The sequence below is a fragment of the Poromitra crassiceps genome (assembly GCF_964638095.1).
Source record: "Poromitra crassiceps genome assembly, chromosome: 7".
NCBI lineage: Eukaryota > Metazoa > Chordata > Actinopteri > Beryciformes > Melamphaidae > Poromitra > Poromitra crassiceps.
The window spans coordinates 41823482-41838481 of record NC_139628.1 but is presented as its reverse complement, the minus strand read 5'-3'; the positions used below and the strand labels follow the sequence as shown (position 1 = coordinate 41838481).

The window sequence follows — 15000 nt, the reverse complement described above, 5'->3', positions numbered from 1 at the left end:
TTGACTAGTTAGTCATTTGGTCTATAAAATGTCATAAAATCGTGAAAAATGGCGATCGCTTTTCCCCCAAAAGTCCAATATGACATCCGCAAACGTAATCTTTTATCCTGACCAACAGTCCACAACGACCCAAAGATAATCAGTGTACTGTCATAGAAGACTAAAGACACCAGAAAACATTCACATTTAAGAAGGTGGAACAAGAGATCCCCCCCCCCTTAAAGATTAGTCTAAATGATTAATCAATTGTAAAAAAATAGTTGGCAATTAATTTTCTGACGATCGAATAATCGACTAATTGTTGCAGCTCTAGTGTCAATCAGCAAAGCACTTGTCATCATTCCTTGAAAGACAAATCTTGAAAATAAATTGCTTTCAATGAAATGAAATCTAGAAAGAAAGTCAACAGTCAAGCAAAGGTGATGTCATACTACCTGATTCGTGATTGCCTTTTAAAAATGTTCCTTTCACTCGCACACAAACATCTCGTCCTCTCTCTCTCTCCCTCTCTCGCTCTCACACACGCATACACCCCCCCCCCCCCCCTCCTCCACAGATGGCATGGTGCGGCAGTAGCCCCAGGTCTGCTTGTGGCAGGGGGGGGGGGCGACAGAGAGCACAGATCCCCCCTGCTGAGGCAGACGGCTGAAGAGGTGGAGGCACTATGGGTATAGAGGGATGGAGGGGGGTAAAGGGTGGGGCAGAGGGGTGACCTTGTGACGGCAGGGGGCAAAATAGGCACACCGCACACACACACACACATACTGCACCAGTTTCAGCAAGAACCTGCATTTCATGCTGTATAGAGCTGTGTTTAGTAGCTTTGATCAAGTCCTTCCGATTCAACAGCTGTTTACATGAATGTAGTGAATAACGAATGTCGTGATCTCTGATTACATCTCTTACGCGTTGTAATCTTGTGTAATCTGTGTAATCTTTTTTCATTTGTGAAGTTGAATAATCCTGCGTCGTAGCATAGCGAGTTCAGGATGTGCTGTGCAAAATATTTTCATTTCTGCTGTTCGTCCGAATTAAGCACCGCTCTCAGCACAATCTGCTCCCGCAATCATTAAACGGGAGAAGGCGCAGTGCGACAGCAGCTTTACTGCAACGGCAACTTACGGTATCATGACCTCCGACCTCCATGGCCCAGGACCAGGAGTCAGTGGATCAAAGACTAAATCCCGCTCACAGAGGTTGCAGATCAGAAATAGAGAGACTGCTGAACGACACAACGGCTGTATATGAATTTGTGTAGTAGACGAACATGTGCAGAAATAATATAATATACAAAAAGTTGCCGGTTGAATAATTAATATGGCTGCCAGCTGCTACTGTATTATTCTCCTTTTGAATGGACTATCAAAGGTTTATACCATCCCTTGCCAACTAAACAACAGATATTGAATATATCAGGTATTTCTTATTCTAATTGGGCTTTTATTCCTAATATGTATGGAATAATATCGCTCCATGTAAACCCAGCTGATCGCACGCGTTCAAGTGTGTGCAACATTGCATACTACAGATGCCTGGCCAGCCAGCTGCCAACCAATATCTTGACAGATTAAACAAAGATAGAACAGAAACTGAACTTAATATACTTCAACTTAACATCACGTAACTTAAACCGATTCATCCTCTTAATAAACAGTATAGATATCATTGATTTCTCTAGAGCAATGTGCCTTATCGTGTAACAAAGCTGGGAGCACCAACTGAAGATGGCTGCACGCACATATCGTATGCATGCACACACACGCACATGCACACATATAGTAGTAGTACACACTGGCATGATACGGGATCAGGCAGCCGCCTGCAGCTGCGTGGCTGTCCACCCAGCGTGTTAACCTGGTCTCCCCCCGCGGCACCCTGCACGGCACAGACAGACACGTGTAACACACGCTCCACATGGCCGCCTCGCATTATGCCCTCCACCGCCGCAGCGCCAGCTAGCCGGTACGGCTGAGCGGACGCGTGACTCCACACCTGTCTCTGAAGACTGAGCGGACGCGTGACTCCACCCCTGTCTCTGAAGACTGAGCGGACGCGTGACTCCACACCTGTCTCTGAAGACGCGTGACTCCACACCTGTCTCTGAAGACGCGTGACTCCACACCTGTCTCTGTCTCTGAAGTCCACAGAGGCGGCCACGGGGATTGATGGATTGATGTTTCATGACATGCTTTAGTGGCGCGCTGCCCTGCCTCGCCTCCACTGCTCATCTCTAGTTTATGCTGCCGTTTTGACTCCTACTTCTCCCAGCCTGACAACCTCTCCCTCTTTGTCTGTCTCGTTCTCACTTCCTGTCTCTCTCCGCGTCTCCCCTGTCTCCCCCCTGTATGTGCCTCTGTGTCCTGCTGTCTCCCCCCCCCCTCTCTTCATACCTCGGTGTGCTCCCTGTAGCTCCTGGCTAAGAAGGTGTTCACCCTGTACTCCCTGGCGGTGCAGCAGCTGTCCAAACAGGACCACTATGACTTCGGCCTGCGCGCCCTCACCTCGCTGCTCCGCTACGCCGGCAGGAAGCGCCGCGCCTGCCCCAACGTGCCCGACGATGAGGTGGGCTTTCTCTCTCTCTCTCTCTTTGTCTCTGTTTGTGTTTGTGTTTATGTGATGGGGTGTTGAGGACAACAACCTACATGATCAAACATACGGATAATGGGCGCCATTCACAGACCCCGAGAGAGAAATTCACTCAGAAACATTGAGTAAGCTAGCAAAATAGACCAAACTTTAAATAGGCTTGGGCAAGTTCAGTTCTGGTTCAGTTCGGGGCGTCTGGGTAGTGTAGAGGTGAAAGAGCTACCGCCACGGAGCCACGGGTTCAATTCCCGGTCGCGGTAGTTCCGCCTTGGTCAGACGTTCCTACAGACACAATTGATTTGGCCGTGTCTGCGGTTGGGAAGCTGGTGGGTTTATGAGTCCTGGTCGCTGCACTAGCACCACCTCTGCTCCGGCGGGGCGCCGGTTTGGGGGCAGGGGTGATCCTCCCATCCGCTACGTCCTGCCGGTGAAACGCCTCGCTGTCAGGTGAAAAGAAGCAGCTGGCGACTGCACATGTATCGGAGGAAGCATGTGCTAGTCTACCACTCTCCCCAGATTGGGGAGGGTGCAGACAGAGGGTGTGGAGCAACCACCAGGAAAGCAGAGGGGGAGTACAATTGTAGAGAAAAATGTGAAGGTAAAAAAAAATGATAAAAAAGAGAAAAAAAGTTCTGGTTCAGTTCTGGGCCCAGTCCAGCATCTGTTCTAGTGAAGAATGGCCCTCATTTGGATATTTCAATCATTATGTATGGAAAATTGTGCTCTAATTACAGTTCTATGACTTTATTATTTGCAGCGGGCCGACACAGTCAGATGATGAATTGTCTTTGTATGTAAATGTTGTTCTAGCTGTGCAGTGTGCAGAGGCACCACAGCTCAATGAATGACAGTGTAATAAGTAATTTCAGACATTCGGCCACTTTCATCAAATAAATGAACCTGGGTCTTTGGCGACTCAGTGATTCTGGCCTGGGACCTCCGTTGGATGTCATTCCCACAAAACACTCTCTACTTACATTTATAAATGGTGTGATTCATGCAAAGATTGATTGCTTTATCGATCGCTAACTGCTGTGCTCTGCCAAAACGGCCTCTACACGATGCCAGTACCTCCACACCTTCTGTGTGCTTCTGCTTCACAGACAAGAGGTCCCACTGGCGATTGGCAGCAGTCGAATGCAGGATGTGTCTCAGCTCACCTCCTACCTGATCTCATGTTCTCCTCCTCTTACCAGTCAAATGGCCCATTTCCACCGCTGGTATCAGCGCAGCCCCGCCCAGCTCGTCTCGCTTTTTTGTCTCATTCCACCGATCAAAAACATGGACAGCCCGGGTTGAGTCGGGGTTGAGTCGTATTAGTTTTCGTCCCTGCTCTGTTGAGGTTCCAGCGCTGTGAACCCGGTACCATACCGTGACGTGAAAACACTGCAGACGACTGATTGGTCAGGCAGAAAGACCTTCTCTTCTGTTCTGTTAATGTTATTTCCATTCGTCTTTTGTGTTGCTGCCTTCGGCTCTGGTGAAATAAAATCGATCTCCTTGCTCAGCTTTAACATGTGGTGGTTTTCAATTGTTTTGAGAGGGAAAAAGTCAGCTCCTCGGGAAGCCCTTTGTAGTTGGCTCCGCTAGGCCGCAGGCGGGGGTTTAGCGAAGCTGCGGTCTTGCCTGGTGAGAGGCCGCCGGGATAGAGGCTTCCTTTCTCCCTGTAGCGCAACTCCCGTCCCCCGCGCAGCGCATGAATGTGAGTTTGAGTAACAACAAAGTGATATCCATTCTCCTAGCCGATTGTCACATTTGCCCATGTACACTGTAGGTCATTTAGAGGCACCAGTATTTCATAAACAGTTTAAAAGTTCTGTGTATGGATTTAATTTTAACGTTATAAGTTATAGCCTACTTCGGCTATGGGCGGAGGGCAGATATGTGGTCGCTATGACGACCAGGTGTGGGCGGAGGCGAGTAAACTTGCTATGGAAACACTCTATATCAAGTAGAGACGAGTAAGACCAGGTCGAGTAGAGCTGTACTGTGCTGTTATATGTGGTGGAAATGAGCCAAAACTCTCTGCTACGGGCTCTGTAGAGAGAGAGAGAGAGAGAGAGAGAGAGAGAGAGAGGTCCGCCTGCACACAGACACGCACCAGCCCGCACACGCACACCCCGAGAGTTGCTGAGACAGTGCCTGTAGTAGATGAATGCGTGACAGCAGGAAAATGTGTGCCTGACGCCTCACAGGGGATCCGATCGTCTGTGATCAAAAATGTATCAAAGAGGCGATAAAACTAGAAAAGAGCTCGTAATTTTGTAGCTGATGGCGAGCTCCTTCCTTGATGTTGTTTGCAGGTACAGCATGTAGAGCCAATTGTTTGTGGGCAGAGTCAGGTTGTCGCCTTTGTCAGATCTCACCCCCCGAAAAGCCAGTTGTTTCAAAGCTTTCGCTAGCGTTTCTCCATGCGACATTAGTCTTGCAGTCATGCATGCCGCTGTCAGCTTCCTCTCTCCGGGGTTGCCCTGACAGCTCAGTTGTGGAGGACGGTGCTTCTCAATGTGGGGGTACAGGGAACAGCAGGGGTCCTTGAGGGAGCTCCAGGGGGTCCCCAGCAGATAGATACATTTTTAAACCTCAGCATTATTTCGTTTAGAAGAAGTGAACACAGAGAATGTGGAAGACTTGACTGTTTTGAACTTGAACATAGTTTCTTAGTTATCTCTACCTGCAATACAGGTAGTCAGGGCATTATGGACAAAATCATATCTGACAATAACATGTATAATAACATGTAATAACAATATTCTCAGATTTGGGTCCGAGAGACATTTGTCATCAATTGGGGGTCCGAGGCCCTAATGTGGACTAAGTTAGGGGTCCTAAAGCTTCAGAATCAGAACCACTGGTCTAGGACGAGCTTGCATAGGAATAGCAGGCTGTTGCTGTGACTGCATGGGTCAGAATGCTAACCTGGGCCGTGTGGTCATCTCTCTCTTAGGGCCTTGTTCTTCTACTCTGCCAAATGTGAATGTAGGTGACGTGGCACCTTTAGCCGCACTAGCAGCTCTCTTTCCCTCACAGCTGTGGGCAAAGTGAAATCATGAGTGTGTGATCTTCTCCTTCAGGTCCTGCTCATGTCTATGAAGGACATGAACATTGCTAAGCTGTCCTCCGTTGACCTGCCGCTGTTCACTGGGATCATCCAGGACCTCTTCCCCGGTGTGGAGAGCCCCACCATTGACTATGGCAAGGTACTACAGCAGTCCACCAGGATATTAATACTTACCCCGTCCACTTGGCCCCAACAGTCCATTTCTACCTGAGGGTCAAATGTGACTCGGTCTGCTGAAAGGTGTAACACATTTCATACTGTGCAATTTTAGATGTTGAAGAACTCACTAAATATAACAAATAACAGTTTTAGGATCACAAATAATTTGTTAGCAAACCCAGTTTGTTCAGAGCCAACCAAGCTTGTTCACAGACTTTCAGGACCATTTTCTCTGAATGTTGCTTTCAGGAGTAGGGACACTCAAATAAGCCATCTTTAATCTTCTTCAGCTAGTTTCAGGTTTCAATGTATGACACATCATTTGAAAGCTTACAGTCTGCACTTTCATAATCTCATAAACCTTCATAATCTCTAAAAAAAAAATGAAAAATGACCTTGGGCTGCTTGTTACCCAAAACACCAGTCCCTGTCACAAATTACAATCCATAACACTCCACTCTTCACCAGGCACGGTCAATACAAAATCAAACACTTCAGGAGCTCCCATACAGAGTGAAGGGACAGTGTGGGCAGCAGATCAGCCCATGGTCATTGAGTATCACAGAGGCTGAGGAGAAGTCTCCAGTTTGCTCTGACTCTTTGTTTTCTTTGACAGCAAAATACCTAGAAGATGATTTCCTCGGGTGAACTGCGTTTTATTTGGCCCTTGCCCACTCAGGTGGGACAGACTTGGCCCTAGGGGTGGTCCTGAGAGCTGTCAGCTCCTCTTAATATTCATTGTAGCACTAAAATATACATAAACACCTCTTACCAATGCTGGCTGGCACTTTGGAATGCTCCATAGAGTTAGATAGCACTTACAGTAGCTGCCTCTGCCTGTCTGCCTGTCTGCCTGTCTGTCTGTCTGCCTGTCTGTCTGTCTGTCTGTCTGTCTGTCTGTCTGTCTGTCTGTCTGTCTGTCTGTCTGTCTGTCTGCTTGTCTGCCTGTCTGTCTGTCTGCCTGTCTGTCTGTCTGCCTGTCTGTCTGTCTGTCTGTCTGTCTGTCTGCTTGTCTGCCTGTCTGTCTGCCTGTCTGTCTGTCTGTCTGCTTGTCTGCCTGTCTGTCTGTCTATCTGTCTGCCTGTCTGTCTGCCTGCCTGTCTGTCTGTCTGCTTGTCTGCCTGTCTGTCTATCTGTCTGCCTATCTGTCTGCCTGCCTGTCTGTCTGTCTGTCTGCTTGTCTGCCTGTCTATCTGTCTGCCTGTCTGCCTGTATGTCTGTCTATCTGTCTGCCTGTCTGTTTGCCTGTCTGTCTCTCTCTGTTTAGCTTCACTGCGGAAGAGTGTGTGTGTGTGTGTGTGTGTGTGTGTGTGTGTGTGTGTGTGTGTGTGTTTATAAACATTGCTGATAAACAGATAGATGAATAAATAGCTTTGCGCCACCACATGCAGAGCGTGCACACACACACACACACACACACACACACACACACACACACACACACACAGGCTGAATTATTTATGCAGCTGTGATACTGCATTTTTCATCTCTGCTCAGTCCTCGTCTCTGCGTACTGTGGAAAGCAGATGGCACATTTTGAGGTGGCAGTCATGTGTGCAGAGAGAGAGAGAGAGAGAGAGGGAGAGAGAGAGAGAGAGAGAAAGAGAGAGAAAGAGATGGATAGATGGATGGATGGAGTAGTCACTCTGTCCACAACTTTTTTCTTTTTTCCATTCTTACCCAATTTAGTGCCCCCAGCGTTTTCCCACTCCCTCCCTGGGTACATCAGAGCGCTGTGCGTGCGTGCGTGCGTGCGTGCCTCTTATCATAGATTGTATAGAGATCTGGACGTAGCCACATGGTGAGTTTGGCATTGCTGTTTTTGGAGCCGGAACTTCCGGAAGTGACCATATTTGGACGACAAGTGCCGCAGCACCACCTGCTATAGGTCTGTGACCGTGATGGACAGGTGACCTGTCAATCATGCCCCAAAACATCGTCTATTTGACTCGAAATGGAACCAAATGTACACAATGAACATCACGCTGCATTGAAGAAGACTTGAAACTAGCGATTGAGACACTCATTAGGAAAGTGTTTACTAAAACCACTTTCACACATGAACTCCGGATCAGGTGAGGGTTGTTTCCCACTGAGCCTGCCCCGGATGATACGTGAAGTATCCACCCACACTTTCACACATGAGGCATGTTGCTTTCACACATGAGTAGCACCTCCGCAGAGTTTGTAAAGTAGAGAGGGGGCGGGGGTGGGGGAATTTGGGCATGACCACACAATGGGGAGTTGTGAAAACTAAAAATACATAATGGGCGATAACTGCCTAACGTTCACGGCATATAATCGTTTGCGAATAACGTTAGTAATTAATTAAACAACCCTACAACTCAGGCCCAGATGCATCGATTTCCTCAAGTCGCAAGCACTACAAATAAAACAGGTCTTTGCTATGTTCAGTCCTAAAATGCATCAAACCTACTACAATTATACAGAATACAGGAAGCTAGACGTTTTTACTTTCAAAATAAAATAAATGTATTACTTAGTAACAAAAAATCAGAATGGTCGACTCACTACGGGTTAAAATTGACTTTTCGAAGGCAGCAGATATTTTTCCAGTTTATCTCTGTTCTGTATCTTTCGAAACACACACAAAAAAACATTACACGTGCATTTACTTTATTTAATTGCCATTATTGCGAAGGTTATACCCGGAAGTTTTCGTTTTATACTGCCTGACTTGACACTACTTGGAATTTGCGGTTCTGCCCTTGAATCTCTGTGTAAACGTTAAATCAAAGGCATGAACGCAACCAGATCCAGATACCCTACCTAGCGATGTCCAATACTGGGAAGCGGGACGACCCTCGCGTCCAAAAATGCTCATTAAATGTGTGTGCTGTGCGAAGCTATGCAGAAAGGAAATCGGATCAGAGCCATGAGCCTTTCAATCCAGCAACATGTTGGCTGATGCACAGTCGCACACGGAGCAGGTTTGAGACGCTTCATTGGAAAAACTGAGACGGCATGATGTTTTTTTGCTCGCTCATTCACATCGACTATTTATATAATAATAATCTGTCACGCTGGCTTTCTGTCTCTGTCCTTATGCACTCACTGAGCTGGCTACTTCACGGAGCTCTGGACGAAGGGGGGGGACAATCCGCCCCTGATAGTGGGGCTGGGGGTACACTTACCTACGGCTAGGAGGAGGATCGCGGGTGTAGCTCACCAATTTTTTTTCCCACATACACTGCCATCCGGATGCCCTCTAGATAACTCCTGAATTCCAGCCATGTGTGAAAGTGGCATAAGGTCATAAATCTGAGATAATAAATAAAGTTTGTGTATACTTGAGTGTGCTTGTGCTTATACATGTTCTTATCCATCCATCTGTGTGTGTGTGTGTGTGTGTTAGGGATGTAACGATAACCGGTTTTAATGATAACCGTGATAAAATTCCTTATGATAACCGTACCGTTTCAAATTTTCATTATCATTAAAACCGTGGTACCGTCATTACCGTGGTACCGTGATTACAGTGCGTTGAAAAACATGGTAAATACTGTCCATCATCAACCAAAGTTGGCAACAGTCTCCCAGATGCAAACGTGCAGCCTTGGAGAAATGATTTCAGTGAGTGTATCAATCCTTTTTGGGTCTGAGTTTTCAATATAAAACGTTGTAAAATGATTTCAGTGAGTCTCTCAGTACTTTTTGAACATTGTCAGCAATTCTTTACGAATACCGTGATAATACGATAACCGTGATGAATTTGGTCATGATAATCGTGATGTGAAATTTTCATACCGTTACATCTCTAGTGTGTGTGTATGCCTGTGTGTGTCTGTGTGTGTGTGTGTGTGTGTATATGCCTGTGTGTGTCTCTGCGTGTGTGTGTTTGTTGTGTTTCTGCGCACATGTGTGTGTTATGTGCACATGTGCCCGTGCATCCCAGCCCAGACAAAGACCCAGCCAGAGAGGAGTTGGCTGTGCGTGTGGGCGTGCGTGTGTGTGTGTGTGTCTGTGTGTGTGTGTGTCTGTGTCTGTGTGTGTGTGTGTGTGTGTGTGTGTGTGTGTGTGTGTGTATGTGGCGTCGTAATGAGAGCGTCATTAGTTTGACTGGGAGGCTCCTCTGCCATTAGCTAATGGATTCTCAGCCATCTGCTGTGACAGGCTCCACTGAGCGCTCATCTCCACCACCACCACGACGGGCTGCAGGAGACATCTCCACCACGACGGGCTGCTGGAGACACCTCCGCTCCCCCGGCGTGGAGGCGCGGGGAGTGGCTCAACCCTTCCGGCTGTGTGGTTCAACTCCTCCTGTCTGTTTCGTCTGGCTCGCTGTCACTCAGCCTCCTGTCTGCCTCCCTCCGCGCTCCGCTACGCACCTCACTCAGCATCTGTAGCCCTTTTCTCTTGCATCATGTTTTGTTTTACTCTCTCTCTCTCGTCACCATATTAGAATTTCTGACTCTGATGCTGATACCCAAGAAAGTATCGATACTCGATACAATTCTCGATACCACGAGGGGGAGAATGGACAACACATCAAGAGGCATGAAACTAAACAAAGACAGATTTACGGACAGACGCACGCTTCTCCATAATCTAGGCCCGATAAAACCCATTAAAAACGTACATACAGCAGCAGATTACAAAACAAATCAGAACACTTTTCATTGGCTGAAGCAACAGATACCCACCAATGATGTTTGATTTTTTTAATTAAGAGAAAGCAGCACTGCTATCAATGCTGTTGCATATGAGTATTCTATCCATTTTTTGGTATCGATATTTATCAATACTATTGATACTTTTGACAACCTTACCCCCTTATATATCTGGTTTGCTTGTATGCAGCCTCCTCACTCAGAGTATGGAGGATCTCAACACGTGCATCTGTCTGTCTTTTTGTGCCTGCCCAGGATACAGAGACCACTGATGAAGAGCCAACTAATCTATTTATATTGCTTGTGGGGCCGACTGATATACAGTATATATATACCGGTATGATATATATTATATTAGCCTGTTGTTGGTCAACTGATATATTAGTCTGTTGTTGGTCGATGTTGCCCTTTGCTAAGATACACTGTTTCAGTATCTTTCACCAGTGACGCACCGAAAAGGTCACCGGAAAAAATCCGATTACCGCACAGTGAATTATAGTTATTCTTAAAGACACAGCAACAGTAATTACTCCTCCTCAAAGCTCTCTCAACTGAGTTCCGTTGCTAGAAACCCATGTAAAATGTCAGAAAATGTATAAATCACTACTTTCAAGGTCATGTGGGGAAATGTACATATATGGATATGGCTGAACACATCATGCACATTGGTAAGGACGTATCCCATAAGTAATACTGAAGTGTTCAGTGCACTCTCAAATTCAAAACAAAGGTTAATAAACATTGATTATTGTCTCTAGTTCACCATCTCATGTTTCAGCACAGCAATATAAAGTTAGAATTACTCGTTTTTTGGGGGACACAAATGCAAAGCCCACCACTATAATGTGTATTCTCCAAAAATGTCAAAAGTTATCGCACGTACCAACCAAATGTCTCCTATGGCAGACGTTTTTTTTCTCCATATTTTATTTTAGATTTTTCATAACAATAACAAGACAAAGAAACATGCTCAGACACACACATATACACACACATGAAAACAAACCAACAAAACAAAAAACATAAGGTACATAGCTACCAGCCGCATAATGTGCTTATGTGCTCATGAGAAATGTGCCTGAGATCCCGTGCAAGGGGTCCATGAGAGACCAGTCAGGCGAGTCATCCGTCACCTCTAACCTCATCAAGGTAGGCTAAGAACGGATCCCAAATGGTGGAAAACGTTTGAAGTGAATTGGTCCTCAGGAACCTAAGTCTCTCCATCCTTATAACAGGTCATGTCCGCCAACCACAGTTGGAAAGAAGGTGAAGTGGAGGACTTCCATTCCTTCAAAATAAGTTTTTTGGCAACAGTTGTCCCCTGTGTCAGAGACTGCTGCACAGCTGTAGGGAAGTTCAGAGAGGACTCCGAGCAGCCGAAGATGGCGAGTTCTAAACGATGGCAGGGTTATTTTGTAGGCCTTGGAGTACCAGTCAAATATTTTGGCCCAAAATTTGTGAAGGGCAGAATGGCAGAGACATATTAACCTGACTCTGCCACACAATAGCGCCTCCGTCTGGCAGAGTCAGGTAAGAGACATATGCCAAGGTGGAAAAAGAGAAAAGTTCCTTGGAAACAGACGAGGTGTGACCCGTCCTGTCGGCTTCTCAAGGAGCTGGCCTCTTTCTTAAAGTCGGGGCTGGAAGCAGAAGTGGGTTGCGGGCTTCTCGCCCGGCGGGTCTCCACAGGACACGGGCCGTAATAGATTTGAACGAGACTGGCTCCCCTGAGCGACAGAATAACCTTGCCACCTGGGAGACTGTTGGAAAAGGCATATGAAAACCTGGTCTATTTACCTGCTGCTACGTGCAGCACTTACACTGCTCTGCCACTTCTTCTCGCTCGCTCGCTGTCTCCCTCGCTCTGATTTCACCCAACCGTCCAGGGACTTTTACACACAATAAAAACATCTGTTAGAAAAATCTTCAGCTAATTCACTAGCATTGAGCAAGTTATTGTTCTTTTGTGTCAGCTAATGTCGACCATATTTCATCTCACAGACAGCGTTGCAGGATGCCCCAAAAGCCACTTTTGAACTGAAATAGTTGTGCCAAATTGTAATTTGTCATGTGTTATTTTCTTTTATTTGACAAATACATTTCCATCTCAATTCATCACAGAACCTTTCCGCTTCAAGCGAGCATAAAATAACTTCTTAGCGGTATTGAGGAAATGTATCAAATTTTGCCGTTTCCATTCAGCTTTTTTTTTTGCTCAATTCGATTCACCATTTGAAAAAAAGAAAGGAAAAGCTAATCCGTTTGTCTCTTTGTGCTCAAGCTGAAGGAGGCCATAGAGATGGAGCTTGGTCGGAGCGGCCTGCAGGTGACTCCCTTCACCGTGACCAAGGTCCTCCAGCTGTATGAGACCAAGAACTCCCGGCACTCCTGCATGCTGGTGGGCAAGACCGGCAGCGGCAAGACGGTCACCTGGAAGACGCTGCAGAGCGCCCTCACCGCCCTGCACCACAAGGGGGAGCCCGGCTTCCAGCTGGTCCGGGTGAGTCCGTAAGGGTGACAGACTGGGATACACAGTGTCATTGAGACAGACTGGGATACACAGTGTCATTGGGCAGCTTTGACGGCTAACGTCGCAATACACACTCCGAAAGCGCCGCCAAGTGTCAATTCACGCTCAAGCGATTCTGCTCCTCCGCGACAAACGTTCATATCTCAAAAACTATACATCACATCGCTTATATTTTGACATTGTGAGTGAGAGCAGAATTAGCTCAAGAGTTTGATGTATAATAATATGCATGCCGTGTTAAAGTTGTGTGAACTGTCGCAGTTTTTAAAACGTAAACAGAGTTAGCCGGCTAGAGTCAGACACACAAGCCTCGCGCCACTCGGGCTCCATAGGGTTCCATTGCCGTTGCCACCCAGTGACGCGGTTTGTTTACCAAAATGCTGCTCGGCTGATCCCTCGTATAGGCTGCACAATTATCAATTATCACATTATCAATCAGGCTTTTATTTTTACAGTTTACCAGATGCTCCATGCTGTTCTTGTAACCGACTTTCTGCCCGGCTTGACAAAATCGCTCATGGCTCATGCAAAAGAAATAGACCAGGCGTCGAAACAGACACTGCAGAATGCGGGCCAGCACGGCCGGTCTGAACGTCTAACGTGTTAATGAAGGTGACGAAAGGAAACTGGCTGCGCTGCTTGTACCTGTCGCTTCGCGGCGCTTTCGCGTCTGGTGTGTCTTCCACTGTAATAGTGGTGCTTTAATCACAGAGAGATATCTTGCAGGGTTCCCATTGGTCATTTCTCTTTTTTTGCAGCCATTTTCATTTTCTTATTTCTTTTTTATTATTATCAAACGTCACCACACACAACAAAAACAAAACAACCTAGACCACATCAACAGCAAATAACATCAAGCACACAAACCTGAGTGAAACCAAATGCAAGCAACAAACAAGCAAAACAACACAAAAGAAGGCGAAAAGGAAATGAAATAAAATAAAAGGAGCACCACCCACCCACACCCCAGGCACAACGACACACACACACACACACACACACACACACACACACACACACACACACACACACACAAAACCACTACACACCAAAAGACAATGGGGAAGGGACTCACCCCAAGCGGCCTCCGAGCGAGCAGCCACATCTCCCGCTGGTCATTTCTAAATGGTGCACTCTAAATGGGTTACAGGATTATGAAATGTACAAATGTATGTTCCAAGCGCTTTCACATATTCATTTCATTAGATGGTGGCTTCCAGCTGTTAGCTTCTCCACAGAAAGCCCAACTGTAGTGGAAACCAGACTGATGAGCCTTTTAGACATTTTCTTAACTGTTGTAAAAATAAAATTCAAGTGCTCCCAATGTTATGGGAGGTCACATATGGCCCAATTCCACCGTAGGTATTAACGCGGTCCCGCTCCGCTCGACTCGATAAATGCTCTCATTCCACCGTTAAAAACCGGCCCAGCCCGGTTTGATTTGTGGCTGAGTCGTGTTACTTTTAGTACCTGCCTCATCGGGGTTCTATTCTGCAAACCCGGGTTCATACGGTGACGTGAAAACATTGTAGACGACTGATTGGTCAGGCAGAATCGTGTTTACTGTCTATCCTACTGACTGTCAATGCAGCGCTGCATACCAGTTTAGTGGGGGCTTACCTTCTCTTCTGTTATGTTATTTCCATCAGTCTTTTGTGTTGCTGCCTTCGGCGCTGGTGAAATAAAATCGATCTCCTTGCTCAGCTTTAACATGCGCTCCTCGGGAAGCCCTTTGTAGTTGGCTCCGCTAGGCCGCAGGCGAAGCCGCGGTCTTGCCTGTTGAGCTGCCGCTGGGGTTCTCCTCCTAGCGCCTCTCCCGTCCCCGCGCAGTGCATGCATGTGAGTTTGAGTAACAACAAAGTGATATCCATTCTCCTAGCCGATTGTCACATTTGCCCATGTACACTGTAGGTCATTTAGAGGCACCAGTATTTCATAATCAGTTTAAAAGTTCTGTGCATTGATTTCATTTTAACGTTATACTTATAGCCTACTTCGGCAATGGGCGGAGGGCAGATATGCGGTCGCTATGA

At 46.7% G+C, this 15000-nt stretch overlaps 1 protein-coding gene across 1 annotated transcript in view; it reads left to right on the top strand.

The window, feature by feature from the left end:
- The window catches only part of dnah2 (dynein, axonemal, heavy chain 2), a gene marked incomplete at both ends in the record, with an annotated part of 313900 nt that overhangs the window by 170281 nt on the left and 128619 nt on the right, over positions 1 to 15000 (top strand). The window contains 3 exons of the mRNA XM_083640125.1: positions 2410 to 2562; positions 5661 to 5786; positions 12719 to 12937. Of these exons, the coding sequence (XP_083496251.1) occupies positions 2410 to 2562; positions 5661 to 5786; positions 12719 to 12937 (498 nt within the window). The remainder of the gene's footprint in view (positions 1 to 2409; positions 2563 to 5660; positions 5787 to 12718; positions 12938 to 15000) is intronic.